The sequence below is a fragment of the Microtus pennsylvanicus genome, chromosome 4, assembly GCF_037038515.1.
Source record: "Microtus pennsylvanicus isolate mMicPen1 chromosome 4, mMicPen1.hap1, whole genome shotgun sequence".
Taxonomy (NCBI): domain Eukaryota; kingdom Metazoa; phylum Chordata; class Mammalia; order Rodentia; family Cricetidae; genus Microtus; species Microtus pennsylvanicus.
Window position 1 is genome coordinate 127225951 of NC_134582.1, and position 12287 is coordinate 127238237.

Here is a 12287-nt window from a genome sequence, read left to right on the forward strand (position 1 = left end):
GAAGCTAAAGAATATGGCTGGTGAGGAAGATAGAGGTGTCTTAGGGATAAGACTAGACTGAAAGTCTCGTGGGGGGCTTTCCAGGATCAGTTGTGGGTGTTGGACCTGAAAAACTAGAATGAAACTCAGTCAAGACTTTTCCTACATGGTTCTTCTACAAAGCCCTCTACTGTAAGCCTTTTAAATTTTACAATGGAATGAATCACCCTTTTTTTAAAGGGACAAGGATACGAACTTGAACCAAATAGACTTTGAAATGCGTTATCAACTGCTCGACCGACCGTTTTCCTAAGTGAATGTAATTGTACGTCTGACCGCCGATCTTTGTTGAAATTGTGAATCTGCCAGGATGTGCATATGGCTCCGCTCCTGCTGGACCGTAGCCAAAGGAACAAAGGTGCAGAACAAGCCTGGATTCTTGAGATGTCTAGGCTCCTTTTTATTCAGCCTTTGCCCATTTAATTTCCCTTTTCTTATTTATTTATTTATTTATTTATTTTAATTCGTGTATTTTTTGAGACAGAGTTTCCCTGTGTAACAGCCCTGGCTGTCCTGGACCTCGTTTCGTAGACCAGACTGGCCTTGAACTCAGAGAGATCTGGCTGTCTCCGCCTCCTGAGTACTGGGTGTGCACCACAGCCCAGCCTCTTCCCTTATTTAAAAAAAAACACCCTTTTGTAATAATCCTCTTTCAAATTGTGCCTTTTCTGTGTTTTTTTCTTATTCAACACAACCGCTAGGTCAAGCACATGGAGGGTAGGGACCAAAGGAGAGAGGTGACCGCTCCCATTCTGTATTATTAATAAGTAATTATGAGGTGTTTTTTTTCTGTGACACCACACAAGTGAGGACAGCTTACATTACTCTACTTTGCTTTTCTTTTTCTCACTGTCTTAAACCTGCTCCAGATCCGGTGTGGTTCACATATGTAATACCAGCACCTGGGAGACTGAAACAGGAGGATTGACAAGTTAGGGGCCAGCCTGGCAAACATAAGCAACATCTTATCTCAAAACAAACAAAGTATTTATTTCTTGGGCCTGGGATATGGCTTAGAGAATTGCCTTCTGTTTCCTGAAGCCTTGGCTTCCAACTCAGGATCCCATTTTAAAACATAAAAAATGGGAGCTGGAGAGATTGCTCATCAGTTAGAATCACTTGTTGCCCTTGCAACCAACCATTAGCTCCAGACCCTTTCAGACCTCTGCAGGCCTCATCTATACATCCAGGCACACACATATTTTAAAGACTTTTTAAAAAGGAAAGATTTGCCCCTGTAGTGACGAACAAGTTCTCGTCCTAAACAAGTCAACCCATGTCTTGTTAGCAGATGTTATTATGAAACCTTGTAAACACAAAGATCAAAGAGAAGAGCTAAGATAAAGCTCAATGGTAGAGCATTTGCTTAGCGTGCAGACCACCCTGGGTTTGCTCCCTAGCACCAAATCATAGTATTTTAATACACTAAAGCCTGACTTATCCAGCTAGATATAATTATATCTATAAACACAGCCCGAGAGATGAAAGTTTAATCATCAACTAGGCATGAATGCAGCTCCATTTACAGCAGGGTTGCATCATCTTCAAACTGTGTTACGTTCAACATAAATTGAAAATATTTCACCTACTTAACCTACTAAACATTCTGTCTCAACAGCACAATTTGCTTACAGTGATATTGTTATCTCATGAGTAGTTACGTAATTAACTGGGAACTGTAGTGCCTAGCATCCAGATTAACGTTTGCTGTCTTGAGAAAAAAAAACATTGCCTTTAATCCCAGCATTCGGGAGGCAGAGGCAGGCGGATCTCTGTGAGTTCAAGTTCGAGGCCAGCCTGGTCTACAAAGGCTAGTTCTAGGACAGGCTCCAAAGCCACAGAGAAACCTGTCTCGAAAAACAAGAGAGAGAGAGAGAGAGAGACATCAAAAGTCCAAACCTGATTTTATACTGGATGTAAATTTACTTTTGTACCATCATAAAGTAAAAAATCCTAAATTGAACCATAGTTACATTCGGGACTATCTGTGCAATCATAAAAATGGGTAAGACTGCCCAGGAAAATATCAAGAAGAGGAAGGCTCAAGACTAGTCCCAGAGAAACTTCTAAATATATAAAGGTTGGGTCTGTAAATGGGAGATGAAGGAGAAAAAGGAAAACCAGTAAGAGTGTTGGTGTCATGAAAGGCAGAGGAAGAAATGTTTCAGGGAGGGAAAGTGAGTAGTTGTCAGTGTCCCTGAGAAAATGGAGAACACCATGATGAGAAGTGCTCATTTCAGAAACCATATTGGCCTTGCAGGTGGCAGGGTAATAAAATGATAGAACTATATTAGGATTGTTGAAGATTTAAGTCGGAGATGGGGGAGGGATCTATATTTGGGGAATTTTGCTGTGAAGACCAGTAGGAAAAACATAGCCATAAAAGAATTTGGAATTTTGTTTGATTTTTGTAACCAAGTGTTGGGATCAAGCCCAGTGTAGTGTACATGCTCCGTAAGTACTCAGCCACAAAGCTACACTCTATCCCTATTTTTTCCTTTATGTCTTTTGTTTGATTGATTTGGTTTGGTTTGGTTTGGTTTTTCGAGGCAAGGTTCCTCTGTGTAACTTTGGAACATGCTCTGGAACTGACTCTGTAGACCAGGCAAGACTGGAACTCACAGAAATCCGTCTGCCTCTGCCTCCCGAGTTCTGGGATAAAATGAGATAAAAGGCCGGGTGGTGGGGGCACACACCTTTAATCCAAACAGTTGAGAGGCAGAAGCAAGATCTCTGAGTTTGAAACCAGCCTGGTCTACAGAGCAAGTTCCAGGACAGCCAAGGCTACACTGAGAAACCCTGTCTTAAAAAACCAAAAGGAAGAGAGAGAGAGAGAAATGTCGAATATGTTCTAGTGAAAATGATCCAACTAGAAGGGAAAGATCTGATGATAGAGAAGAGAGCAAAAAGGCCTCTGGAGAGGCAAGCTCCTTGTGGTGGAATGAAGGGACAGACTCGGAAGTGCGGGAGAATATGGTTCCCTGAGTCGAAGCAGAGACATTCTATGTTAGAACAGAAAGCAAAGGCAATGGGTGCCTGTAAAAGGGAGTTTGTAGACTAGGAGGGAAATTAGGAAGGACTTTCTCCTCTATCCTATTTTGGATGTGTGGGAGTGCACATGAGAAGGATCAAGGTTGATGCCAAATGTCTTCCTTAATTACTCCCCGTTTATTTTTGAAACAGGGCAAAAGCACAATTAATAAAAATCCAGAGACTGATATTGGGGTTCAACCTGAAGACCCAAAAAGCAGAGCAGCCAGCCACTGGCTCTTACCTCGACCTCAGTCCGAAATGGCGATCCTGCCTCCAGGAATCTCAAAATAAGACTGTGACTGAGAGCTGTCTCCTCCCATCTTATAATCCTCTTTAGTTCAAGAATTAAAGTCATGCACCGCCCAGTTTCTATGGCAACTGGTGTGGCTACTGGGATTAAAGGTGTGTGTTACCATTACCTGGTCAGATCTTCAGGCAAGCTTCATTTATTAAAATGAAATTGAAATGCCACTATATTTCCCCTTTTTGTCTAAAATAAAGAAGGCTATAACTAATATGAGAAAACTATATATATTAAGTACAATGACTATATACAGTATATACAGCCAATAAATACAGCAACAATGTCTAGTCCGTTTGCATTTGACAAATTCAGAGAAAATGTTACATATCTATCACATCTTGGTTAAATAATAGTACTGTAATTTTCCCCAACTTTCTTCGTTTTAACACTGCTTAGGAACCAGTGCACCTGAGTCCCTTTACTCCAAATACTAGGAATCCATGCCAAGATAATGAATTTCAAGGGAAAGATTGAAATGAAAGGGAAGGGTGGAGAGGAAGAGTTTTCTGTTGCTGTAGCCACTAATGGTATGTTTGCCGCTAATGGCAAAGGTTTGTGAGTGTAATCATCAGTTCTAGCCATCAGTATCATTTCATTTTGTACCACAGAATAACCAGTCAGTCAGATGGGTAAGGTGGGAACGCCAGTTTCCTACCATCTAATTGTTCTTCACTACTGAACTTTCTAGCTGCATTGCTAGGTCCCTGGTGTGGGCTATCTGTGATTAAATGGTCCATACACAATTCAGAACTAAAATCTCCAAAGCAATTAAAGACATACCTTATCGTGTGTGTGTGTGTGTGTGACATTTTGTTCTCCCCAAAGTGACATGTACTAAGGCTGGGGCTAATGTCAACATATGTATAGAACTGAATAAAGTGGATCTCTTAGAAATTTGTTTTGCCTTTAAAAGGGAGATGGGAAGATGAAAAGGGGTGTTACATACAGGTAAGTGATCAATCTGGTTCTGGAATGGAGTGGAGATAGGGCTTGGGATGTAGGCAGATAGGGAAGCACTCAGCATGGTCACATCCAGGCAGGACGTGCTTACCAGGCTTGAAGGGCTTTCAGTATCATCTCACTGATATCTCTCCCATGAATCCAGACAGGAACCCTGGTGCAGGCAGGCATCCCCCAGACATCATTCTTTTCACCAGGTTTATCTGTTCTGTGCCTGTTTGGGGCTAAGGCTCCCTGTGCATCTTCATCCTCCCTCTAACGGTGAGTCTGGCCTTGGATATCCCCAACTATAAGACCAACGATGCCTTCCTCAGTCACTGGTGCCATTTCCACTGCTTCTCGTCCAGGATCTTGTTTGAGGGGCTGGTGGAGCAGCCTACCAGACCTGCCTCTTTCCTCCAGTTCTTTGGGTTCTTCACTGCTGCATTCTAAGTGCCATCTGTAGGGCCCAGATGTGCTCTGGGTCCTCAGTCTGATAGGCCGGGTGCCTCCCCCTAGAACTGCTGCCATCTGGACAGGGCACCTGACAATAGCTCTTCAGCTTCAGGACTATCCCTCAAATGGCCTCAGTTGGGGTGCCCTCTCTCTCACCCGTGCCGACTCTCCTCCATGTGGGTGTTTCTCTGTGTGTGTACTCATGTGTCAGAGGAGGATCTCATGTAGCCAAAGATGATCCTGAGCTACTGACCCTTCCCTGGAACTACCAGGAAGCTGTCAACTTTGATCACTTAATACAGTGAGTAGATTTTATGGGTGCCATTCCAAGACAGTTGGCTGCAGTGAGCCATTCTAGCCTCAGAAAAAGGCTGTTGTGCTTCCGAACAAGCTGGCCAGCAGGCATACACACAGACAGAATATTGTATACATAATAAATAAATAAATTAAATAAATAAATATTTAAAAAAATAAAATAAGATTTATTTATTATGTATACAGTATTCTGCCTACATATATCCCATAGGCCAGTAGAGGGCACCAGATCTCATCCCAGATGGTTGTGAGCCACCATGTGGTTGCTGGGAATTGAACTGAGGACCTCTGGAAGAACAGTCAGTGCTCTAAACCTCTGAGCCATCTCTCCAGCCCCCAGGTAAATTCTTTCACAGCCTGCTCATTGCCAGCTTGTCAACACCAGCTCTAGCAGGCAGCCTTCTGAGAGTTAAACACTCTCTTTGCAGTTTTGGAAAGACTATCTCTTTACAAAGTATATTATAAATGAGATTTTTTACAACAACCGTAATTTTAACTGGGCCTGGTGCATGCACCTGTAGTTTTCCATATGGGCTGCAGAGACTTGGTGGCTCCTAGAAAAGGCCAAGTCATTGTAACTTTGCGATTCAGGTGCTTTATTTTAGTTCTAAAGTTAGAATTTTAAGCTCCATTATTTTTGTTTCGAGCAACATGTTATCATTGCTTCCAAGTATTTTAAAATCAAGGTGCAAAGGGGTTGTTTTCATAACTCAGAGTGCTGCATTGAGAAAAGTCACAGGGGAAAAAGTTCTTTCCAAGAGAATATTTCATAGCCTCACTTTATGTGTCAGAAGAGGAAGTTATTATTTTTAGCATGTGTTTCTTCTGGAAGGTACTACACTGCAGACACAATAGTCTATTTCCCCATGAAATCTGTAGGAAGAGTCAATCCATTGTTTCCTATTTAATGAAAGACTCATCTAAATATACTTGTCACTTCATATTAATGTTTTCACATTAAAAAGTCAATATCAATATTAAGCTAAGAACGATCACTGCTATCCTTTAGGTACTTAATATGGAGCAATTTCTGTACATTTCTTCTCTACTTTGAAGCAATATAACAACAGCTAACATTTAGAATTTACTTTCTACATGTAGGTATTTTTCCAAACACCTTCACCCCCCACCCCAGCATTGTGTCTATAGACCAGGCTGTCCTCAAACTCAGAGATCTGCCTGCCTCTGCCTCCCAAGTGCTGGAACTAAAGGTGTGCACCACCATACCTGGAAAATACATATTTTTCAAAAGCTGAAAGAAAGGTGCTGCTTTAGAGTGCACTTTGAAGAGGTTCACATGGCAACGAACTATCTAGGAGCCCACAAAGAACTCAGTCCTCCCAGTGTCCGTGCGAATGAATGAATGTGGAAATCGATCTTTTCCCAGTTGAACCTTCAGATGAATGGAAATTTCACTTAACAGGGTTCTCCTAAGAAATCTTGAGCCAGACAGGCTGAGATAAACTGATGTACTAACCTATGAAAATTTGAGGTAATATATATTTGCTGTTTTAAGACTCTAAACTGTGGGGTAATAGATAAGCAAAAACAATAGCAATCTTTGTCATTTAATATTTCATATACATATATTCACATCCATGTATTTTATAGGTATGATGTATTTCTGAAGTGAGTGAGTACAATTTTATATAGCCTTGGCATCCCAAGTTTAACTTCCTCAATCAGAAGCAACACTGAGTTATCCATGGCTGAGTATCTGGTAGACTCCACCACAATGGAGCCAGCTGGTGAGCAGATATAAAAACTTCAAGGCTTCTCCCGCAGCTCCCAGACTGGAGTCCCTGCTTTCCCAGCACTTCTGTTTAAAGGGACTGCTCACCATTTGCCCAGGAACTCCAAGTGGCCATCCTTCAGTTACAGCATGACTTGGAATGTACCTGCCTGCTTTGCTTTTTACTTTTGTTTTGCTGCTATTTTGAGACAGAGTTTTGCCATGTAAGCCAGGCTGGCCTCAACTTTGCCATCCTCTCGCCTCAGTTTCCTGAGTTCTGGGATCACAGCTATGTATTACCAAACTCAGGTGCCTGTTCTCTTTAACCTACCAACTGAAGCTACTCCAGGGAAAATAATTGGCTGGTGCCCTGGACACAGTGAAGACATTAAGTGCCCTAGGTCCTACTGCTTAGTGCCTGAGTGCCTGAGTATTTTGTAGTTTTCTTTAGGCCCAGAGACAAGGATTACAAATGGGATTACATCAGATTGAAAAGGATCTGAACAATGAAGGAAACAGTTGGCAGTGGGCAGAGACAGTCAACAGAATGGGAGGAAAATCTATGTCAGATATTATCAGACATGGGATTATGTTCAGAATATATAGATAACAAAAAAATAAAACAAGAAAACAAATTATCCAACCAACAAATTGCATATAAATTAAACATCTCAAAAGAATAAGCATAAATGGCTAATAAATACATTTAAAAGTACTCAGGATCTTTAGCCAGACCTGGGTCAGAATAGAAAACACATTATTATCAAAGAAGTATATAACAAAAAGCCAGGTGTGGTAATTACACCTGTAATCCCAGCATTTGGGAGGTAACTTGCTTGAACTTTGGAGTAAGGCCTAGTTTCAAAAAGCAACGAGTGAAAAAGAAAAAGAAAAGAAAAATGCTTAAACATTGGCAAGGATGGAAAAGACAGGGACCTTTATGCACTGTTAGGAGGAATATGTTATTGTAAACACTATGGAAATGAGTATGTGAGTATGGAGGTCTGTAATAGCTTGAATAACGGTGACCTTCATGGGCTCTTGTGTTTGAATATTTGGCCCTCAGTTCGTAGGCTGTTTTAAAAGGGTTTATGAGGTATGACCTTGTTAGAAAAGGTGTGTCACTGGAGTGGGCTTTGGGGGCTCAAAAGCCCACGCAACATACACACTCTCTCTGCCTCATGCTGTGGATAAGGCTGGAAGCTCTCAGATACTGCTGTAGCATCCTGTCAGCCTGCTGCCGCCATAGTCCTGCCATGAGAGTCATTGACTAACTCTCTGAAACAGGCAGCAAGACCCAGATTAAATGTTCTCTTTTATGAATTGCCCTGGTTGGGGTAATTAAAATGGTAATTAAAAATTCCCAAACAAACCATAAGAATAAACTACTGCAAGATCCACGAATACCATCCCTGAGTATAAACCTGAAAGTATTGAAGATAGCATATAGCAGAGATACCTGCACACTGTGTTCACTTGGCAGCATGCACAATAGCCAAGCCATGTAATCAGCCTATGAGCTGTCGAATGAAAAAAGTTATTAACACACACACACACACACACACACACACACACAGAGAGAGAGAGAGAGAGAGAGAGAGAGAGAGAGAGAATTCAGCCATGAAGAGTGAAATCATGTCATTTGTGGTGAAAGAAACTATCACACGTCTTAGTCAATGTTCTATTGCTGTGAAGAGACACCATGGCCATCGGAACTTTTACAAAGGAAAGCTTTCTGAAGGTTAATATTCAGGAGGATGCCTATATGTTTTTCTTTGGGTTCTCCTTATTTAACTTCTCTAGGATCACTAATTATAGGCTCAATGTCCTTTGTTTATGGCTAGAAACCAAATATGAGTGAGTACATCCCATGTTCCTCTTTTTGGGTCTGGCTTACCTCACTCAGGATAGTGTTTTCTATTTCCATCCGATGAAAGGAGACAGAGACAGAGACCCACATTGGAGCACCGGACATAAATCTCAAGGTCCAAATCAGGAGCAGAAGGAGAGAGAGCACGAGCAAGGAACTCAGGACCGCAAGGGGTGCACCCACACACTGAGACAATGGGGATGTTCTACTGGGAACGCACCAAGGCCAACTGGCCTGGGTCTGGAAAAGCCTGGGATAAAACCGGACTCTCTGAACATAGCGGACAATGAGGACTACTGAGAACTCAAGAACAATGGCAATGGGTTTCTGATCCTACTGCACGCACTGGCTTTGTGGGAGCCTAGGCAGTTTGGATGCTCAACTTACTAGACCTGGATGGAGGTGGGGGTTCCTTGGACTTCCCACAGGACAGGGAACCCTGATTGCTTTTCAGGCTGAGGAGGGGGGGGGGACTTAATTAGGGGAGGGGGAGGGGAATGGGAGGCGGTGGCGGGGAAGAGACAGAAATCTTTAATAAATAAATAAATTTTAAAAAAATTAAAAAAAAATAAAATATATATGTTGCTTAAAAAAAACAAAGGAAAGCTTTCTATTGGTCTTGCTTACAGTTTAGAGGTTTAGTCCATTCTCCTCATGGAGCACATTGGCCTGCAGACAGGCAGACATGGTAGCTGAGATTTCTGGGTCAGCAAGCAGCAGGAAGAGAGAGACACTGGGCCTGACTTGAGCTTTTGAGACTCTCCCCTGCCCCAAGCCCACTCCCAGTGACACACTTCCTGCAATAAGGCCACACCCACTCCAACAAGGCCACTTCCTAATCCTTGTCAAGTAACAGCCACTTCCTAGTGACCAAGCATTCAAATCTGTGAGCTAGCCGGGCGGTGGTGGTGCACGCCTTTAATCCCAGCACTCGGGAGGCAGAGGCAGGCGGATCTCTGTGAGTTCGAGACCAGCCTGGTCTACAAGAGCTAGTTCCAGGACAGGCTCCAAAAACCACAGAGAAACCCTGTCTCAAAAAAACCAAAAAAAAAAAAAAAAAATCTGTGAGCTTATGGGGCCATTGCTATCAAACCACCACATCAAGTCGAGCAAAGTAGGCCAGGCTCAGAAGGAAAAGTACTACTTTTTTTTCATTCACATGTAGATTCTAGATTGTTAAGGTCTGGAGAGATGGCTTAGCAGTTAAGGATACTGGCTGCCCTTCCAGAAGATCTGGCTTCAATTCCCAGCACCAACATGGCAGCTCACAATCATTTGTTGCCCCAGATCCTGAGGTACCAATGCCCTCTTTGGGCCTCCACAGGCACTGCTTGCACGTGGTGCACAGATATACACAGGGGAAACACCCATAGACATAAAATATTATAAAAACCATGAAAATGCACCGAGCAGTGGTGGCTCACACCTTTAATCTCAGCACTCAGGAGTCCAAGGCAGGCAGATCTTTCTGAGTTCAGGACCAGCGGAGTCTATGAAGCGAGTTCAAGTCAGCCAGGGCTACACAGAGAAACCCTGTCTCAAAAAACCAAAAGAAAGAAAGAGAAAAGAAGAAAGGAAGAGAGAAAGAAGGCAGAAAAAAGCCTAATGGAGGATATAGGAGGGAAGAAAGGGGTCAAAGTGGAAGGGCAGGGGAGTAAGGAAGAAGGATCATTGAGAAAAAAGTATAAAGGAAAATGTAACATCACTTTGTAGGATAACTTTTTTAAAAAAATGGTGAAAATGAGTTTTCTTCTTTCCCCCAAATCCTTTCTTTTTGCATCCTTGTTTTTTGTCCTTTCTGTAATGAAAACTACACTGCTGTGCTCTGCAGCTTCCAGCAGAGGGTGAATTTTAAGGCGGGAGATTTCAGGATGTACATATAGCTCTACTGTATACCTGAAAGCTAGTCTTGCTCGGCTGCCATCCTTCCACTGGGTCCAAATCCAGAAGGCCTTTGGCCCTGGGCTTTCCCCCAGACCAGCCTGGGTACTGGGCATAGCTACGCCTCATCTTCCAGCCTCTGATTGGCTCTGAGAGGCCAACACCTTGACCAATGAAGCCCGGGGGCGTTGTCCCTGGGCGAGTCCTCAGCCTCACGTGGTGCATTCAGGGTCCCACTCTCCTCCCGCGACCATCTCTCTCGCCTTGGCTGCAGCTCCCGTTTCTTCCATTCTTTCGGACCCAGACTGACATGGCTCCGGCCACTATGGCAGCTGCAAGGAGAGCCCTCTGCCTAGCTGTCCCGCTTTTCCGGCGCGGTTACCAGACGGAGAGGGGCGTCTATGGCTACCGGCCTAGGAAGGCCGAGAGCGGAGAGCCCCGAGGCGACCATACACGCCCCTCAGGTTAGGGGTGCGGCTGGTCCCTGGGAGGGCAGGGACCAACCTGCACTGCGTGTGGTGGGGTGCTCTTGAAAGTGGGTACTGGGCGCCTGGGAACTTCTGGCCTGTGAAAGATCGCTGCCTGGAAGAGCTGAGGATATGGTAGGAGGAAGGTGTGGGAGTTGTCAGTGTCGAGGTCACCCCACTGTCTAGCTTCCACAATTGGGCATCCCTGGGCTTTGTATTCACGTGTCTCCCCATCTTTTTTGTTGGATCCTAGTTTGGGAACAGCTTCTCTTTTCCATTCCTCATCCATCAACACGTAGGAATTTAGCCCTTTGTGGAGATGGTTCTGTGAAAAGACACACGTTCTAAGATCTCCCAGCTCTTAACCAGACGATATATTTGCAGGGCCAACAGATGGCATCTCTGTTGCAGGAGGGCAGTTGGTACATGATCTAGACAACAGTGGTATTATTTGCCCTTGGACCTAGCTAGCCTTTCGCTTTAATAGCTGAACTCGCAACCATGTGGCTGATAGGTTTTGACGTAATTAGCCAACGCGAAAATCAGTTTTTGGAACTATTTTGCAATCTCGTGTCCAAGAATGATTTCGAGTATTTGGTTTATGCTACAAAGTTAAGTTATTCTATCATTTGTCCTTATGCAATAGAAAAATGCAGGTTATTAGAGAAAACTGTTGGCATCTTTAAATTTTTTTACATTTACTTATTTGTTATATAGCTTTCATATTTATTTATATGTATAAGTGTTTTACCTGCATGCATATATGTATACTATGTGCATGCCTGGTGTCCAAAGAAGGCATTGGATTCCCTGGAACTGGATTCACAGATACTGTGAACCAGCATGTGGCTGCTGGGAATCTAACCCCGATCCTTTGCAACTATGCTTGTTTAACTACTCAGCCATTTCTCCAGCCCCCATTTAGCTTCTTTTTAAAAAATTGATATTTATTGAGCTCTACATTTTTCTCTGCTCCCCTCCCAGCCTCTCCCCTCCCCCTTCAACTCTCCACCAAGGTCCCCATGATCCCAATTTACTCAGGAGGTCTTGTCTTTTTCTACTTTCTACTTCCCATGTAGATTAGATCTATGGAAGTCTCTCTTAGTGTCCTCATTGTTGTCTAAGTTCTCTGGGATTGTGGTTTGTAGGCTGGCTTTCTTTGCTTTATGTTTAAAAACGACCTATGAGTGAGTACATGTGATAATTGTCTTTCTGTGTCTGGGTTACCTCACTCAAAATAATGTTTTCTAG

At 43.2% G+C, this 12287-nt stretch overlaps 1 protein-coding gene across 3 annotated transcripts in view; it reads left to right on the plus strand.

Annotated features, from left to right (window-relative positions):
* Positions 1-10808: 10808 nt before the first annotated feature.
* Dhtkd1 (dehydrogenase E1 and transketolase domain containing 1) overlaps positions 10809-12287 on the plus strand; it is a 46874-nt gene continuing 45395 nt past the window's right edge. For all 3 annotated transcript variants that reach the window (XR_012910411.1, XM_075970421.1, XM_075970423.1), the window contains exon 1: positions 10809-11033. Coding sequence is in view for 2 of the 3 variants with exons in the window: in XM_075970421.1 (XP_075826536.1) it covers positions 10880-11033 (154 nt within the window). In the remaining variant the exon portion in view is untranslated. The remainder of the gene's footprint in view (positions 11034-12287) is intronic.